At 45.0% G+C, this 16,078-nt stretch overlaps 1 protein-coding gene across 1 annotated transcript in view; it reads right to left on the minus strand.

Annotated features, from left to right (window-relative positions):
- Window positions 1-16,078, minus strand: part of WFS1 (wolframin ER transmembrane glycoprotein) — a 119,314-nt gene that overhangs the window by 17,913 nt on the left and 85,323 nt on the right. The window contains exons 4-6 of the mRNA XM_038745740.1: window positions 12,292-12,436; window positions 6,809-6,979; window positions 1,832-1,912 (exon numbers count right to left, since the gene is read on the minus strand). Of these exons, the coding sequence (XP_038601668.1) occupies window positions 1,832-1,912; window positions 6,809-6,979; window positions 12,292-12,436 (397 nt within the window). The remainder of the gene's footprint in view (window positions 1-1,831; window positions 1,913-6,808; window positions 6,980-12,291; window positions 12,437-16,078) is intronic.

Consider the following 16,078-nt stretch of genomic DNA (forward strand, 5'->3'; position numbering starts at 1 on the left):
CCTACTGGAATTTTTCTCTTTAGATCTTCATTCCACACTGTCACGCTTTGTTCTGGGGAGGAATAGGGAAGCCGCGTGGCCGAGTGGAAAGAGCCCGGGCCTGAGACTCAGAGGACCTGAGTTCTAATCCTGGCTCTACCGCTTATCTGTTGTATGATTTTGGGTTAGTCAGTTCTCTTTGCTTCAGTTACCTCATCAGTAAAATGAAGATTAAACCTTTCTCCCTCCTACTTATTCAATCATTTTTATTGAGTGCTTACTGGCTGCAGAGCTCTGTACTAAGTGCATGGAAGAGTGCAACATAACACTAAGCAGACGCATTCCCTGCCCACAGCGAACTCACAGTCGCGAGGGAGCATAATTTGAGGCCAGGAGCCCTGTTTTGGACAGAGACTGTGGCCACCCTGATATCTTGTACCAACCCCAGTGCTCAGTACAGTTTTTGGCCCATAATAGGCACTTAAGTACAATAATAATATGATAATAATAATAATTATGGCATTTGTTAAGCCCTTACTATGGGCCAGGCACTGTATTAAGAGCTGGGGTAGATACAAACAAATTGGGTTGGACACAGTCCCTGTCCCACATGGGGCTCACAGTCTTAATCCCCATTTTACAGATGAGGGAACTGAGGCCCAGAGAAGTACAGTGACTTGCTCAAGGTCACACAGCAAAGAAGTTGCAGGGCCAGAATTAGAACCCATGACCTTCTGATTTCCAAGCCTGTGCTCTATCCACTAAGCCAGGCTGCTTCTCTCTCTCTCTCTCTCTCTCTCTCTCTCTATATATATATATATATATACACACACATATATATATATATATATATATATATGTGCATATATATGTTTATATATGTTTTGTTTTGTTGTCAATCTCCCCCTTCTAGACCATGAGCCCATTGTTGGGTAGGGACCGTCTCTATATGTTGCTGACTTGTACTTCCCAAGCGCTTAGTATAGTGCTCTGCACACAGTAAGTGCTCAATAAATATGATTGAATGAATGAATAATATTTATAATTCAAATATATACATATATTAATAATAGAATAGAATACTAGAATAATAGTGAGACTGTGTCCAACCTAATTAACTATATATTTCAATATATAATTGAAATACATACATATATATTAAGAATAGAATAGAATACTAGAATAATAGTGCGACTGTGTCCAACCTAATTAACTTGTACCTATCTTAGCACTTAGAACAGTGTTTGGCACATAGCAGTTAACAAATACAATAAAATAATAATAATAAAAATAATGATAATAATGATTAGGGGATATGGATCTAGGAAAACATCATTTGAACAAAAACCACCGTATTTAATCATAACACGAGTGTGCAGTGGGTATTTTCAGTGGATTACAGTTAGGGAACAGAGAAACACTTGAGCTCATGGACTATGTAGAGTGACTATCTCTTGTAACCAAGGTTTATTAGAAATCAAAGCCCAGTGCTATAGGTGAACTGGGTGTAATGTCCACTTCTTCCCCCACTGGCTCTTCTTTGCCAGAGTAGCTGGAACGGCAAACTGACTTATTTTCACTTCTTTTTCCTTCTCACCGCTGGGACCCCAATAACGAAATGGTCAAAAGCGAGCGAGGAGAAATACAAAGTGTCAAAGCCCAGAGAATCCATAAATATCCTAACCAGCTCCTGACCAACAACAATCCAACATTATCCTAAAAACACAGCCGCCACAACCAGACATCTGCCGGAGGAGAGGCGGCCCAAAGACCTCTGTGACTCTTGTGCGCGAACGCGGTTGAAACGATTGTAAAACGAGGCTTTTCAAGCGGTCTGAAGGGGGAAGCTTACATTCGCTGCTCACTAATCGCTCCAGCATTCTCCGCTGTTTCTGAATAGACTTTGGAATTGGCCCGGGCTGCTTTTCCCCATCTGTTTGGAAACAGAAATGAGTCAAGTGTCAGAACGAGCAATTGATGAACAAATGATGCTTGCTGGGCCACGAGCGACCTAAGTAACGCTTATAGCCACCTTCTCCCAGCAAGGCAACAAGGTAGGCCTTTTGTTTCCTCAGGGGAGCCATCTCCCACGCCTTGAAACCCTGACCTCGTCGTCGTGCTAGAGATTAGTCACCTCAAGGAAAACTGTCCTCTGCACTTGGGCCCTAAATATCCATTTTATTACAGTTGGAGAAGAAGCCCCTTTCTAAAATACTTGGAATGAGACGTGTTAATAGCCCTTCTCCAGATCCAGTATTCAAAAGGAATAAAAGAGATGTGGAATCCGGCCAGAATCTGTAAGGATACTCTCTCTCTCAGTGATCTGAAGACTTATGAGACTCCGATTGCCCATGTGTGATAACAAGTGATAGTTCAGTCGAGAGGCAATAGGGCAAAAGAGAAATCAGCGCCAGGCGATGCGAGTGTTAAACAGGACAACACGACAAGGGCCGATCTATTTTGTGTCCACAACTTGGCCACTTTTCAATCAATCAATAAATAAATCAATCATATTTATTAAGCGCTTACTGTGTGCAGAGCACTGTACTAAGCACTTGGGAAGTTCAAGTTGGCAACATACAGAGACAGACCCTACCCAACAGTGGGCTCACAGTCTAGAAGGGGGAGACAGAGAACAAAACCAAACATATTAACAAAATAAAATAAATAGAATAGATATGTACAAGTAAAATAAATCAATAAATAGAGTAATAAATATGTACAAACATATATACGTATATACAGGTGCTGTGGGGAAGGGAAGGAGATAAGACAGTGGGGATGGAGAGGGGGACGAGGGGGCACACACACATGACAGGTGCGCTTCACCAATCACTCATGTCCTCTTCAAGTGCATGGGAAAACTCTCTATATTGATGTATTGGGAGTATAATAAAACAATACATCAAAAGTTGAATGTGTATTACATTCACATGATAAAGTTTATATTATTAGAATATAATAATCCAATATTCAAATGAAAAGAATGCAAGAGAGAAAACTCTAACAGGTTGAAAAGTACAAAAATCTACACCCAAAAACTTCAATACTGATTCATTCGATTCAATCATATTTATTGAGTGCTTACTGTGTGCAAAGCATTGTAACAGTGGCTTGGAAAGGTACAATAGAACAATATTGATTATCAACCCCCACTTCTCTGGCCTACCTTCCCATCAACTTTATTATTATTCTTATTATACTATTTAATTTGTTAAATGCTCATTATGCATGGGCTTGGGAGTCAGAGGTCGTGGGTTCTAGTCCCGGCTCCGCCACTTGTCAGCTGTGTGTCTTTGGGCAAGTCACTTACCTTCTCTGTGCCTCAGTTACCTTGTCTGTAAAATGGAGATGAAGACCTTCAGCCCCACCTGGGACAACCTGATTACCTTGTATCTACCCCAGGGCTTAGAATAGTGCTTGGCACATAGTAAACGCTTAACAAATACCATCATTATTACTATTATTACTGTACTAAGCGCTGGGACAGATATAAGCTAATCAGTAGGACACAGACCCTGTCTCACAGGGGCCTCACATTCTACCAGTAGGAGGGAAAATTGGGCTTGAATCTCCATATAACAGTTGAGGAAACTGAGGCCCAGAGAAGTTAAGTGTTTTACCCAAGGTCACACAGCAAGCAAGTAGCAGAGCTGGGATTAAAATCCACGTCCTCTGACTTCCGGGCTTGTGCCTTTTCCAATTAGAGGACATGCATGGTTCACCCAATCGATCAATCGAATCCATTGAGAGCTTACTGTGTGCACAGCACTGTGCTAAGCACTTGGGAGAGCACAATATAACAGAATTGGTAGACACTTTTCCTGCCCTCAATGAGATTACAAACTACAGGGAGACAGACATTAACATGAAGAAATAAATTATGGATATTTACCGAAGTGTTGGGGCACTGAGGGAGGGGTGTATAAAAAGTGCAAATCCAAATGCAAAGGTGACGCAGAAGGGAGTGGGAGAAGAGAAAATGAGGGTCTATTTGGAGAAGGCTTCTCGGAGGATAGTTGAGGATAATAATACTATAGCTACATATATATTTCCTTACTAACACTTATACTTGGGTTTACCCACGTAAAACCAACTCTGCAGAGTTAAGAAAAAGAGGCTGCCAACAGAGTCAGGAGTCAATTAGCAAGGGCCTAACCTCGCTCTCTCCCTCCCAAGAGGACTCTGGGACTTGTCTTCACCTATGTCCAACCCCTCATCGTGGGGCAAAAAGGTCACGTGTCAGCCCCCTTACTCCCTGGGAAATTGGATGCCTCCTTCTCTTCCCTGGCCAAACTTCAACAGGACCCACTTTTGAACACACAGCTCTCAGCAAAGACTTATGATCGTCACATAGTACAGCGCGACCACGATAGATTCTATGAAATGGGAGGGAGGAGAGGAGCCCTTCCTCTTGATTAGGAAACAAAACTGAAATGATCTGTCCTGTCATTTTCAACTCCGCCACCTGGCACCTTATGACAAAACCAGAAAGCCAAAGTGGGGAGCCTTTAAGTGATTAGTAGAATGTGTACTATAAACCAGAGAAGGTTGGCCATTCTGGTAGTAAGCTCTCTGTGGGAAGGGAATGTGGCTACCAGCTCCAACCAATGTGCCATTTCACCTCCAACTCCTCACCCATGTCCTGTCTCTGGCTTGGAACGCCCTCCCTCCTCAAATTATTATTACTAACTGTATTTATTGAGTGCTTATTGCATGAAAAGCACTGTACTAAGTGCTTGGGAGAATCAAGAATCAAATCCGATGGACAATTACTCTCTCCCCCTTCAAAGCCCTATTGAAAGCCCACTTTCTCCAAGAGGACTTCCTGACTAAGCTCTCTTTTCCTTCTCTCCCACTCCCTTCTGTGTCGCCCTGACTAGCTCCCTTTATTCATCCCCCCTCCCAGCCTTACACCACTTAATAATAATAATAATGATGGCATTTATTAAGCGCTTACTACGTGCAAAGCACTGTTGTCCACAGTTGTAATTTCTTTATCTCTATTAATGTCTTGTCTCCCCTTCTAGACTGTAAGCTCGTGTGGCTAGGAACGGTGTCTGCTTATCATTATATTATAGGGTCTCAATCACTTAGTTCAGTGCTCGGCATACATTGAGCATTCATGTGACAATTAATGAATGGACAAATGTAGGGCAAGCCACTTTGACTTCTCTGTGCCACGGTTTCCTCATCCGTAAATCTGTAAAACAAAATGCCTGTTCTTTCTTCCCCTGAGCCGTGAGTTCCATGTTGGGGAAGGACTGTGACTCACCTGATTACCTTGTGTAATAACTAATAATAATAATGATGGTATTTGTTAAGCGCTTACTATGTGCCAAGCACTGTTGTAAGCGCTGGGGTAGATACAAGGTAAGCAGGTTGTCCCATGTGGGGCTCACAGTCTTCATCCCTGTTTTACAGATGAGGTAACAGGCAGAGAGAAGTGAACCGAATTGCCCCAGGTCACCCAGCAGACAAGTGACGGAATGTGAATTAGAACCCACGTCCTCTGACTCTCAAGCCCAGGCTCTCTCCACTAGGCCATGCTGCCCCTCTTCCATCTTCTCCAGTGCTTGGCACAGTGCTTGGCACATAGTAAGCATTCAACAAATCCTTCAATTATTATCTCCCCCTCCACCCTTGCTCAAACTCTGGGATTGGGCTAGATTGGTCTGTCAGCTTCTTGTGGGCAGGGAATGTTAGACTCTGTTATACTGCACTCTCCCAAGTGCTTAGTGCAATGCCCCCTACTCAGTAACCTCTCAATAAATTTGATTGATTGATAGGGAAATGGCATAATGGAGAGCACGGGCCTGGGAATCATAAGGATCTGGATTCCAATCCCAGCTCCACCACTTGTCTATCGTGTGACTTAGGGCAAATCACTTAACTACTCTGTGCCTCAGTTACCTCATCTGTAAAACGGGGATTTAGAGTGTGAGCCCCATGTGGGACAGGGACTGTGTCCAATCCGATTTGCTTGTATCCATCCCATTGCTTAGTACAGTGCCGGGCACACAGTAAGCGCTTTGCAAATATCATAATTATTATTACTACTATTATTCTCTGGAACTCAGTTCCCTCATCTCTAAAATAGGAATTAAGACTGTTAGCCCCAGGTGGGACAGGGACTGTGTCCAACCAACCTGATTTCTTTGTTTCCATCCCAGCACTCAGTACAATGCCTGGCATATAGAAAGTGCTTAACAAATACCATAGTTATTATTATTATTATTCTAGACTGTGAGCCCATTGTTGGGTAGGGACCGTCTCTATATGTTGTAGACTTGTACTTCCCAAGTGCTTAGTACAGTGCTCTGCACTCAGTAAATGCTCAATAAATATGATTGAATGAATGAATGAATATTCCCTGGAACTTAGTTCCCTCATCTATAAAATGGGGATTGATAATGATGGTATTTGTTAAGCGCTGATTATGTGCCAAGCACTGTTCTAAGCGCTGGGGTAGATACAAGGTCATTAGGTTGTCCCACGTGGGGCTCACAGTCTTCATCCCCATTTTCCAGATGAGGTAACGGAGGCACAGAGAAGTGAAGTGACTTGCCCAAAGTCACATAGCTGACAAGCGGCGGAGCCGGGATTCGAACCCACGACCTCTCAATCCCAAGCCCGGGCTATTTCCACTAAGCCACGCTGCTTCTCGAGCCCTGTTTCAGTCTCACGGACTGTTAACCACTTAACAGATACCACAATTATTATTATTATTATTATTGTTATTATTAAATGAGACACACCCTTATCTTTGGATGGGGCCCAAGGGTGCGTTTTCTTGCCCTGCTCCCCGCCTTGATTCTCATCTACTCACCTTGTTCATTCACTTGGCCAACATTTTCCAACAATTCAGAGACAGCTACCTGCTTCTTTTTCTTGGGATTGAGTTTCCAATACATGACTAATGCAGCTTTTCTCACTGCCCTCTCCAAATCGGTCTCAGAGGATAATTTTTTCACTTCTTGCTCATTTTCCGTAGTTATGCCTTAAAGAAAAAAAAAGTGCATTAATGCTATTATCCCACGTTCGAGAAAGGATTTAGAGAATAATTTGCTACTGTGTGAATGTACCCTGGAAGTTATTGTACTAGGTGATTCATATTTCTGAGTAAAATACACATCTCCCACAAACACTTCACCTTCACCTAGCAACGCCAAACAAGATGAGCCGCAGTAAATGACAGCTTTGAACATTTTACTTCAATAAAGTTTGAAAATCTGCAGCCCCAGTTTAGACTCCCAATCTATGTAGGTATACTTACTGAGAAAGTATTTTATACTCAATCATATTTTTTGAGTGCAGAGCACTATACTAAGCACTTGGGAGAGTAGAAGCCCGTAACCTTGGTTCTTTTCTGTCATCCAACCCACATATTCATTCCATTGCCAAATCCTGTCTGTCACACCATCACATCACTAAAATTTGCCCTGTCCTCACCATCCAAACTGCTACTGTGTTAATACAATCACTCATCTTATCCTGTTTGCATAAGATGGACAGCCCCCTTGCTGACCTCTCGGACTCCTGTCTCTCCCCACTCCAGTCCATACTTCACTCCGCTGCCCAGATCATTTTTCTTCAAAAAACATTCAGGACATTTCACCCCACTTCTCAAAAACTCCAGTGGTTGCCCAACCACTCCCATATCAAACAAAACCTCTTCACCATTGGCCTTAAAGCTCTCCATCCTCTTGCCCCCTCCTGCCTCACCTGGATTCTCTTCATCATCATCATCATCATCAATCGTATTTATTGAGCGCTTACTATGTGCAGAGCACTGTACTAAGTGCTTGGGAAGTACAAATTGGCAATATATAGAGACAGTCCCTACCCAACAGTGGGCTCACAGTCTAAAAGGGGAGACAGAGAACAAAACCAAACATACTAACAAATTAAAATAAATAGAATAGATATGTACAAGTAAAATAAATAAGTAAATAAATAGAGTAATAAATATGTACAAACCTATATACATATATACAGGTGTTGTGGGGAAGGGAAGGAGGTAAGATGGGGGGGATGGAGAGGGGGACGAGGGGGAGAGGAAGGAAGGGGCTCAGTCTGGGAAGGCCTCCTGGAGGAGGTGAGCTCTCAGCAGGGCCTTGAAGGGAGGAAGAGAGCTAGCTTGGCGGATGGGCAGAGGGAGGCCATTCCAGGCCCGGGGGATGACGTGGGCCGGGGGTCGATGGCGGGACAGGCGAGAACGAGGTACGGTGAGGAGATTAGCGGTGGAGGAGCGGAGGGTGCGGGCTGGGCTGGAGAAGGAGAGAAGGGAGGTGAGGTAGGAGGGGGCCAGGGGATGGACAGCCTGGAAGCCCAGGGTGAGGAGTTTCTGCCTGATGCGCAGATTGATTGGTAGCCACTGGAGATTTCTGAGGAGGGGAGTGATATGCCCAGAGCGTTTCTGGATAAAGATAATCCGTGCAGCAGCATGAAGTATGGATTGAAGTGGAGAGAGACATGAGGATGGGAGATCAGAGAGAAGGCTGATGCAGTAGTCCAGACGGGATAGGATGAGAGCTTGAATGAGCAGGGTAGTGGTATGGATGGAGAGGAAAGGGCGGATCTTGGCAATGTTGCGGAGCTGAGACCGGCAGGTTTTGGTGATGGCTTGGATGTGAGGGGTGAATGAGAGAGCGGAGTCGAGGATGACACCAAGGTTGCGGGCTTGTGAGACAGGAAGGATGGTAGTGTCGTCAACAGAGATGGGAAAGTCAGGGAGAGGGCAATGTTTGGGAGGGAAAACAAGGAGTTCAGTCTTCGACATGTTGAGCTTTAGGTGGTGGGCAGACATCTCCAACTCAGCCCGCACACTCTGCTCTTCTGTTGCCACTAACCTTCTCACTGGGCCTTGTTCATGCCTGTCCTGCCATCGACCCCTGGCCCACATCTGAACTCTGGTCTGGAATGCCCTCCCTCCTCAATTCAGCCAAACAATGACTCTCCCCTGCTTCAAAGCCTTATTGAAGGCCCATCTCCTCCAAGAGGCCTTCCCTGACTAAGCGCCTCTTTCCTCTTCTCCCACTCCTTTCTGCATTGCCCCGACTTGCTTCCTTTTCTCTTCCCTCCCTCTCAGCCCCACACCACTTATGTACATAACTGTAATTTGTATTGATGTCTGTCTCCTTGACTCTAGACTGTAAGCTCATTGTGGGAAGGGAATGTCACTGTTTACTGTTGTTTTGTACTTGCCCAAGTGCTTAGTACAGTGGTCTGCACACGATAAATGCTAAATTAAATGTGATGGAATGAATGAATGAATGCAATACAACAATAAACAGACACGTTCCCTGCCCACAATGAACTTACAGTCTGGAATGGGGGGAGACAGGGAGACAGATGATGACTGTAGCATTTGCTAGGTAATAATAATAATGATGGCATTTGTTAAGAGCTTACTATGTGTTAAGCACTGTTCTAAGTGCTGGGGAGGATACAAGGTGATCAGGTTGTCCCACGAGGGGCTCACAGTCTTAATCCCCATTTACAGATGAGGTAACTGAGGCTCAGAGAAGTTAAGTGACTTGCCCAAAGTCACATAGCCGACAATTGGCGGAGCTGGGATTTGAACCCATGATCTCCGACTCCCAAGCCCGTGCTCTTTCCACTGAGCCACAATCCTTCTCTTGTGCTCATAATGTGCCAAACACTGTGGTAAGCACTGAGGGAGAAACAATTTAGGCAGCTTGGACAAAGTTCTTGCCCCACCTGAGGCTCACAATCCAGAGGGGAAGGTAGAACGGGTATTTAATTCTCATTTTACAGAGGAGGGAAGTCAGTTCCAGAATCTAAGCTCACTGTGGGCAGGAAATGTGCCTGTTTACAATTACATTATACGATCCCAAGTGGTTAGTACAGTGCTCTGCACACAGTAAGCGCTCAATGAATACGATTAACTGACTGAAGTGAAGTGACTTGCCCCAGGTCCCACAGTGGAGCCGGGATTAGAATCCAGGTCTCAATTCCCTCCTGTATTCTTTCCACCAGGCTATGCCACTTCAACTCAACTGTGTTCTCCCAAGGGCTGAAAACAGTGCTCTGTCTACCCGGCAGAAGCTCAGTGAATACGAACTGATCCCTTCAAAGCCCTGCTGAGAGCTCACCTCCTCCAGGAGGCCTTCCCAGACTGAGCCCCCTCTTTCCTCTCCCCCTCCTCCCCCTCCCCATTCCCCTGCCTTACCACTTTCCCCTCCCCACAGCACCTGTATACATATATACATATATATATATATATGTAAGTGTATATATGCTTGTACATATTTATTCTATTTATTTCATTTTGTTAATATGTTTTGTTTTGTTGTCTGTCTTCCCCTTCTAGACTGTGAGCCCGCTGTTGGGTAGGGACCATCTCTATATGTTGCCAACTTGTACTTCCCAAGCACTTAGTACAGTGCTCTGCACACTATTAGCGCTCAATAAATACGATTGAATGAATGAATGAATGAATGAATGAATGGAAGCAGAATTCCCTGTCCCATTTCTTCCCCAGCCCAGCATGACCGATATAGCTTTCTGACCCTGAACTCCCAGCACAATTCCCAAAGACTTAGCTGTAGACGGAAAGCATATGGTCTATTGGATAGAGCCCAGGTCTGGGAATCAGAAGGACCTGGGTTCTAACCCCGCTCTGCCACTTGTCTGCTGTGTGACCCTGATGATGATTCTATAATTCTATTTAGAATTATAAAATTCTATTTATTTTGATGGTATTAATACTAGTCTATTCTGTTTTGCTGTCTGTCTCCCACTTCTAGACTGAGAGCCTATTGTTGGGTAGGGACCGTTTCCATATGTCGACGTACGGTACTTTCCAAGTGCTTAGTATAATGCTCTGCACACAGTAAACTCTCAATAAATACGATTGAATGAATGAATGATGAATGAATGAATGATGATGGTATTCGTTAAGCACTTACTATATGCCAAACACTGTTCTAAGTGCTGGGGGAGATACAAGGTAATCAGGTTATCCCACGTGGGGCTCACAGTCTTCATCCCCATTTTACATACGAGGTCACTGAGGCCCAGAGAAGTGAAGTTACTTGCCCAAAGTCCCATAGCTGACAAGCGGCGGAGCCGGAATTAGAACCCACGACCTCTGACTCACAAGCCCGGGCTCATTCCATTGAGCCATGCTGCAAGTCACTTCACTTCTCTGGGCCTCAGTTCTATAAAAGGGGATTAAGTGGGGATAAAATGTGGGAAAGAGACTGTGTCCAACCTAATGATCTTGTATCTACCCCAGTGCTTAGAAAGGTGCCTGGCACTTCATTCCTTCATTCATTCAGTCATATTTATTGAGTGCTTACTGTGTGCAGAGCACTGTACTAAGCACTTGGGAAGTACAAATCGGCAACATATAGAGACGGCACTTACTAAGAGCTTATCAACTACCACAGACCCACACCCCCACACAAAAAAAGGTGTCCATGATTCTCTTTTGGTCTCCATGGAGAGTCCGACCAGGAACTGTCACGGGGCAGCAGCCTTCCTAAATAATAATAATCAATCAATCACATTTATTGAGCGCTTACTGTGTGCAGAGCACTGTACTAAGCCCTTGGGAAGTACAAGTTGGCAACATATAGAGACAGTCCCTACCCAACAGTGGGCTCACAGTCTAAAATAATAATAATAATATTGGCATTTATTAAGCACTTAATATGTGCAAAGCACTGTTCTAAGCACTGGGGAGGTTACAAGATGATCAGGTTGTCCCACGGGGGGCTCACAGTCTTCATCCCCATTTTACAGATGAGGTAACTGAGGCCTAGAGAAGTTAAGTGACTCCCCCAAAGTCACACAGCTAACAAGAGGCCTTCCCAGACTGAGCCCCCTTTTCCTCTCCTCCTCCCCATCCCCCCCCGCCCTACCTCCTTCCCATCCCCACAGCATATATTTGTACAGATTTATCCCTCTATTTATTTACTATTCCATTTATTTTGTTAATGATGTGCATATAGCTTTAATTCTATTTGTTCTGACAATTTTGACATCTGCCTACCTGTTTTGTTTTGTTGTCCGTCTCCCCCTTCTAGACTGTGAGCCCGTTGTTGGGTAGGGACCGTCTCTAGAGTTGCCGACCTGTACTTCCCACGCGCTTAGTGCAGTGCTCTGCACACAGTAAGCGCTCAATAAATTGAATGAATGAATTGGCGGAGGCGGGATTTGAACCCCATGACCTCTGACCCCAGAGCCCGTGCTCCTTCCACTGAGCCACGCTGCTTCTCTAAAGACCGGCGACAAGGCCAAGGACGGCAATGGCGTGTTCGGTAGTGGAAAAGTTGCACCCACCTCTCCTGTCGGCCAAGCATCTCCTCAGTAGCTTCACAGCCTCCCTCCGGCCTTGCTTGGCGGCGAGGATCAGCCAGTCGATGGCGTTGGAGTTGTTCAGCTCTTCGTCCACATCTTCGGCCAGCTTCAGATAGTATTTTCCCGCCTGCGGGCCGGGCAAGAGACACGACTTTCCCCTGAGTCCCAATGTCCCCCTTTGGTGACCCCTCATTCATTCATCGGTAGGATTTATTGAGCGCTCTACTACTACTACTACTAATAATGATGGCATCTGTTAAGTGCTTACGATGCACAAAGCACTGTTCTCAGCGCTGGGGAGGATACAAGGTGATCAGGTTGTCCCACGGGGGGCTCACAATCTTAACCCCCATTTTACAGATGAGGTACCTGAGGCCTAGAGAAGTGAAGTGACTTGCCCAAAGTCACACAGCTGACAAGCGGCGGAGCTGGAATTTGAACCCATGACCTCTGACTCCTAAGCCCGGGCTCTTTCCACTGAGCCACGCTGCTTCTCTACTAAGCACGTGGGAGAGTCCACTAGCACGATAAACGGACACGTTCCCTGCCCACAGCGATCTTACGGGGAGCCTAGGGGCCCGGGAGTCGGAAGGAGCTGGGTTCTAATCCTGGCTCTGCCACTTTCATTCATTCATTCAATCAATCGTATTTATTGAGCGCTTACTGTGGGCAGAGCACTGTACTAAGCACTTGGGAAGTACAAGTTGGCAACATATAGAGACAGTCTCTACCCAACAGCGGGCTCACAGTCTAGAAGGGGGAGACAGACAACAAAACAAAACATATAAACCGAATAAAATAAACAGAATAAATATGTACAAGTAAAATAAATAAATAAATAGAGTAATAAATATGTACAAACATATATACATATATAAAGGTGCTGTGGGGAGGGGAAGGAGGTAAGGCGGGGGCGATGGGGAGGGGGAGCAGGGGGAAAGAGAGCAGACACTTGTCTGCTGTGTGACCTTGGGCAAGTCACTTGACTCTTCTGGACCTCAGCTACCTCATCCACAAAGTGGGGATGGAGACTGTGAGCCCGTTGTGGTACAGGGACTAGATTATTATTATTTTTAAGTGACTTGCCCGAAGTCATACAGCTGAGAAGTGGCGGAGCCAGGATTTGAACCCACGACCTCTGACTCCAAAGCCCATGCTCTTTCCACTGAGCCGTGCTGCTTGCTGGGCTTCTGGCTTTCTAGACTGTGAACCCACTGTTGGGTAGGGACCGTCTCTAGGTGTTGCTAACTTGTACTTCCCAAGCACTTAGTACAGTGCTCTGCACACAGTAAGCGCTCAATAAATACGATTGAATGAATGAATCGAACCTGATTAGCTTGTATCGACCCCAGTGATTAGAATGGTGCTTGGCATATAGTAAGCACTTAGAGCACTATATGTTGCCAACTTGTACTTCCCAAGCACTTAGTACAGTGCTCTGCACACCGTAAGCGCTCAATAAATACGACTGAATAAATGAATCAAACCTGATTAGCTTGTATCGACCCCAGTGATTAGAATGGTGCTTGGCATATAGTAAGCACTTAGAGTACTATATGTTGCCAACTTGTACTTCCCAAGCACTTAGTACAGTGCTCTGCACACCGTAAGCGCTCAATAAATACGACTGAATAAATGAATCAAACCTGATTAGCTTGTATCGACCCCAGTGATTAGAATGGTGCTTGGCATATAGTAAGCACTTAACAAATATCATTAAAAAAAAAAGCAGGGCCAGAGTGATCTCTGTGATTTTAGACTGTGAGCCCACTGTTGGGTAGGGACTGTCTCTATATGTTGCCAACTTGTACTTCCCAAGCGCTTAGTACAGTGCTCTGCACACAGTAAGCGCTCAATAAATACGACTGATTGATTGATCTCACCACACAGCCCTTGTCCCAAAGCGGGATGGCTACAGTCCGGGTCTGGGAGTTGGAATGACTTGGATTCTAATCCCGGCTCTGCCACTTGTCTGTTGTGTGACCTTGGGCAAGTCACTTCACTTCTCTCTGTCTCAGTTTTCTCTTCTGTAAAATGGAGATTAATGTTGGGAGCCCCATGAGGGACAGGGACTGTGTCCAACCTGATGTGCTTTATCTCCCCCAGCATTTAGAACAGTTCTTGATGCATAGTGAGCAAGTAAGAAATATTATTATTATTATCATCATCATCAATCGTATTTTATTGAACGCTTACTGTGTGCAGAGCACTGTACTAAGCACTTGGGAAGTACAAGTTGGCAACATATAGAGATGGTCCTTACCCAACAGTGGGCTCACAGTCTAAAAGAGATGGGAAAGGAGGGGGAAATGAGATGGGAAAGGAGGAGGAAAGGAGATGGGAAAGGAGATGGGGAAGGAGGAGGGAAGGAGAAGGGAAGGAGAAGGGAAAGGAGGAAGGAAGGAGAAAGGAAAGGAGGCGGGAAGGAGATGGGGAAGGAGGAGGAAAGGAGATGGGAAAGGAGATGGGGAAGGAGATGGGAAGGGAAGCTTATTATTATTAGAGAAGCAGTGTGGCTCAGTGGAAAGAGCATGGGCATGGGCTTTGGAGTCAGAGGTCATGGGTTCAAATCCCAGCTCCGCCAATTATCAACTCTGTGACTTTGGACAAGTCACTTAACTTCTCTGTGCCTCAGTTACCTCATCTGTAAAATGGGGATTAAGACTGTGAGCCCCCCGTGGGACAACCTGATCGCCTTGTAACATCCCCAGCACTTGGAACAGAGCTTTGCACATAGTAAGCACTTAATAAATGCCATTATGATTATTGTTATTATTACTATTAAGGTGGGAGATGAGTCAAGCACTTCTCTGTGCTAATCGGTCAACCTATCATATTTATTGAGCGCTTACTGTATGCAGACCACTATATTAAGCACTTGGGAGAGTACAATACAACAATATCACAGACTCATTCCCTGCCCACAACGAGTTTATAATCTAGGGGATTAGCCTCGATCTACCCCAGCTCCTGGAGAAGACAGGATTAGAGCTCGTTGTGAGCAGGGAATGTGTTTACCAATTATTTTCTTTTTTATTGTACTTGTTTAGTGCTTACTATCTGCCAGGCACTTTTCTAAGTGCTGGGATAGAGACAAACTCATCGGGTTGGACACAGTCCCGTCCCAAATCGGGCTCACAGTCTCAATCCCCCTTTTACAGGTGAGGTAACTGAAGCTCGAAGAAGTGAAGTCACATGCCCAAGGTTGCCCGGAAGACAAGTGGTGGGGCCAGGATTAGAACTCAGGTCCTTCTGACTCCCGGGCCCACTCCTGCTAAATTCCACCAATCCCACCTGTTGTCCCAGAGCACAGTATGCGGGTTAGGGGTCACATGCCTTCGCTCTATCACATGTAATTAATCAATCTATTCTATTTATTGAGCACTTACTGGGTGCACAGCACTGTACTAAGGGCTTGGGAAAGCCCTGGCTCCGCCACTTGTCTCCTGTGTGACCTTGGGCAAGTCACTTAACTTCTCTGGGCCTCAGTTACCTCATCTGTAAAATGGGGATTAAAAGTGTGAGGCCCCATGTGGGACAACCTGATCACCCTGTATCTACCCCAGTGCTTAGAACAGTGTTTGGCACATATTAAGTGCTTAACAAATACCATTGTTATTATTATTACAATACATCAGAGAGCAGTGTGACCCAATGGATAGTGCATGGATCTGGGAGTACGAAGGACCTGAGTTCTAAGCGCTTGACACATAGTGAGCACTCAACAAATTCCATGATTATCACTATTATTATTATTATTATTATTTTT

Source organism: Tachyglossus aculeatus, chromosome 4 (genome assembly GCF_015852505.1).
Source record: "Tachyglossus aculeatus isolate mTacAcu1 chromosome 4, mTacAcu1.pri, whole genome shotgun sequence".
Taxonomy (NCBI): Eukaryota; Metazoa; Chordata; class Mammalia; order Monotremata; family Tachyglossidae; genus Tachyglossus; species Tachyglossus aculeatus.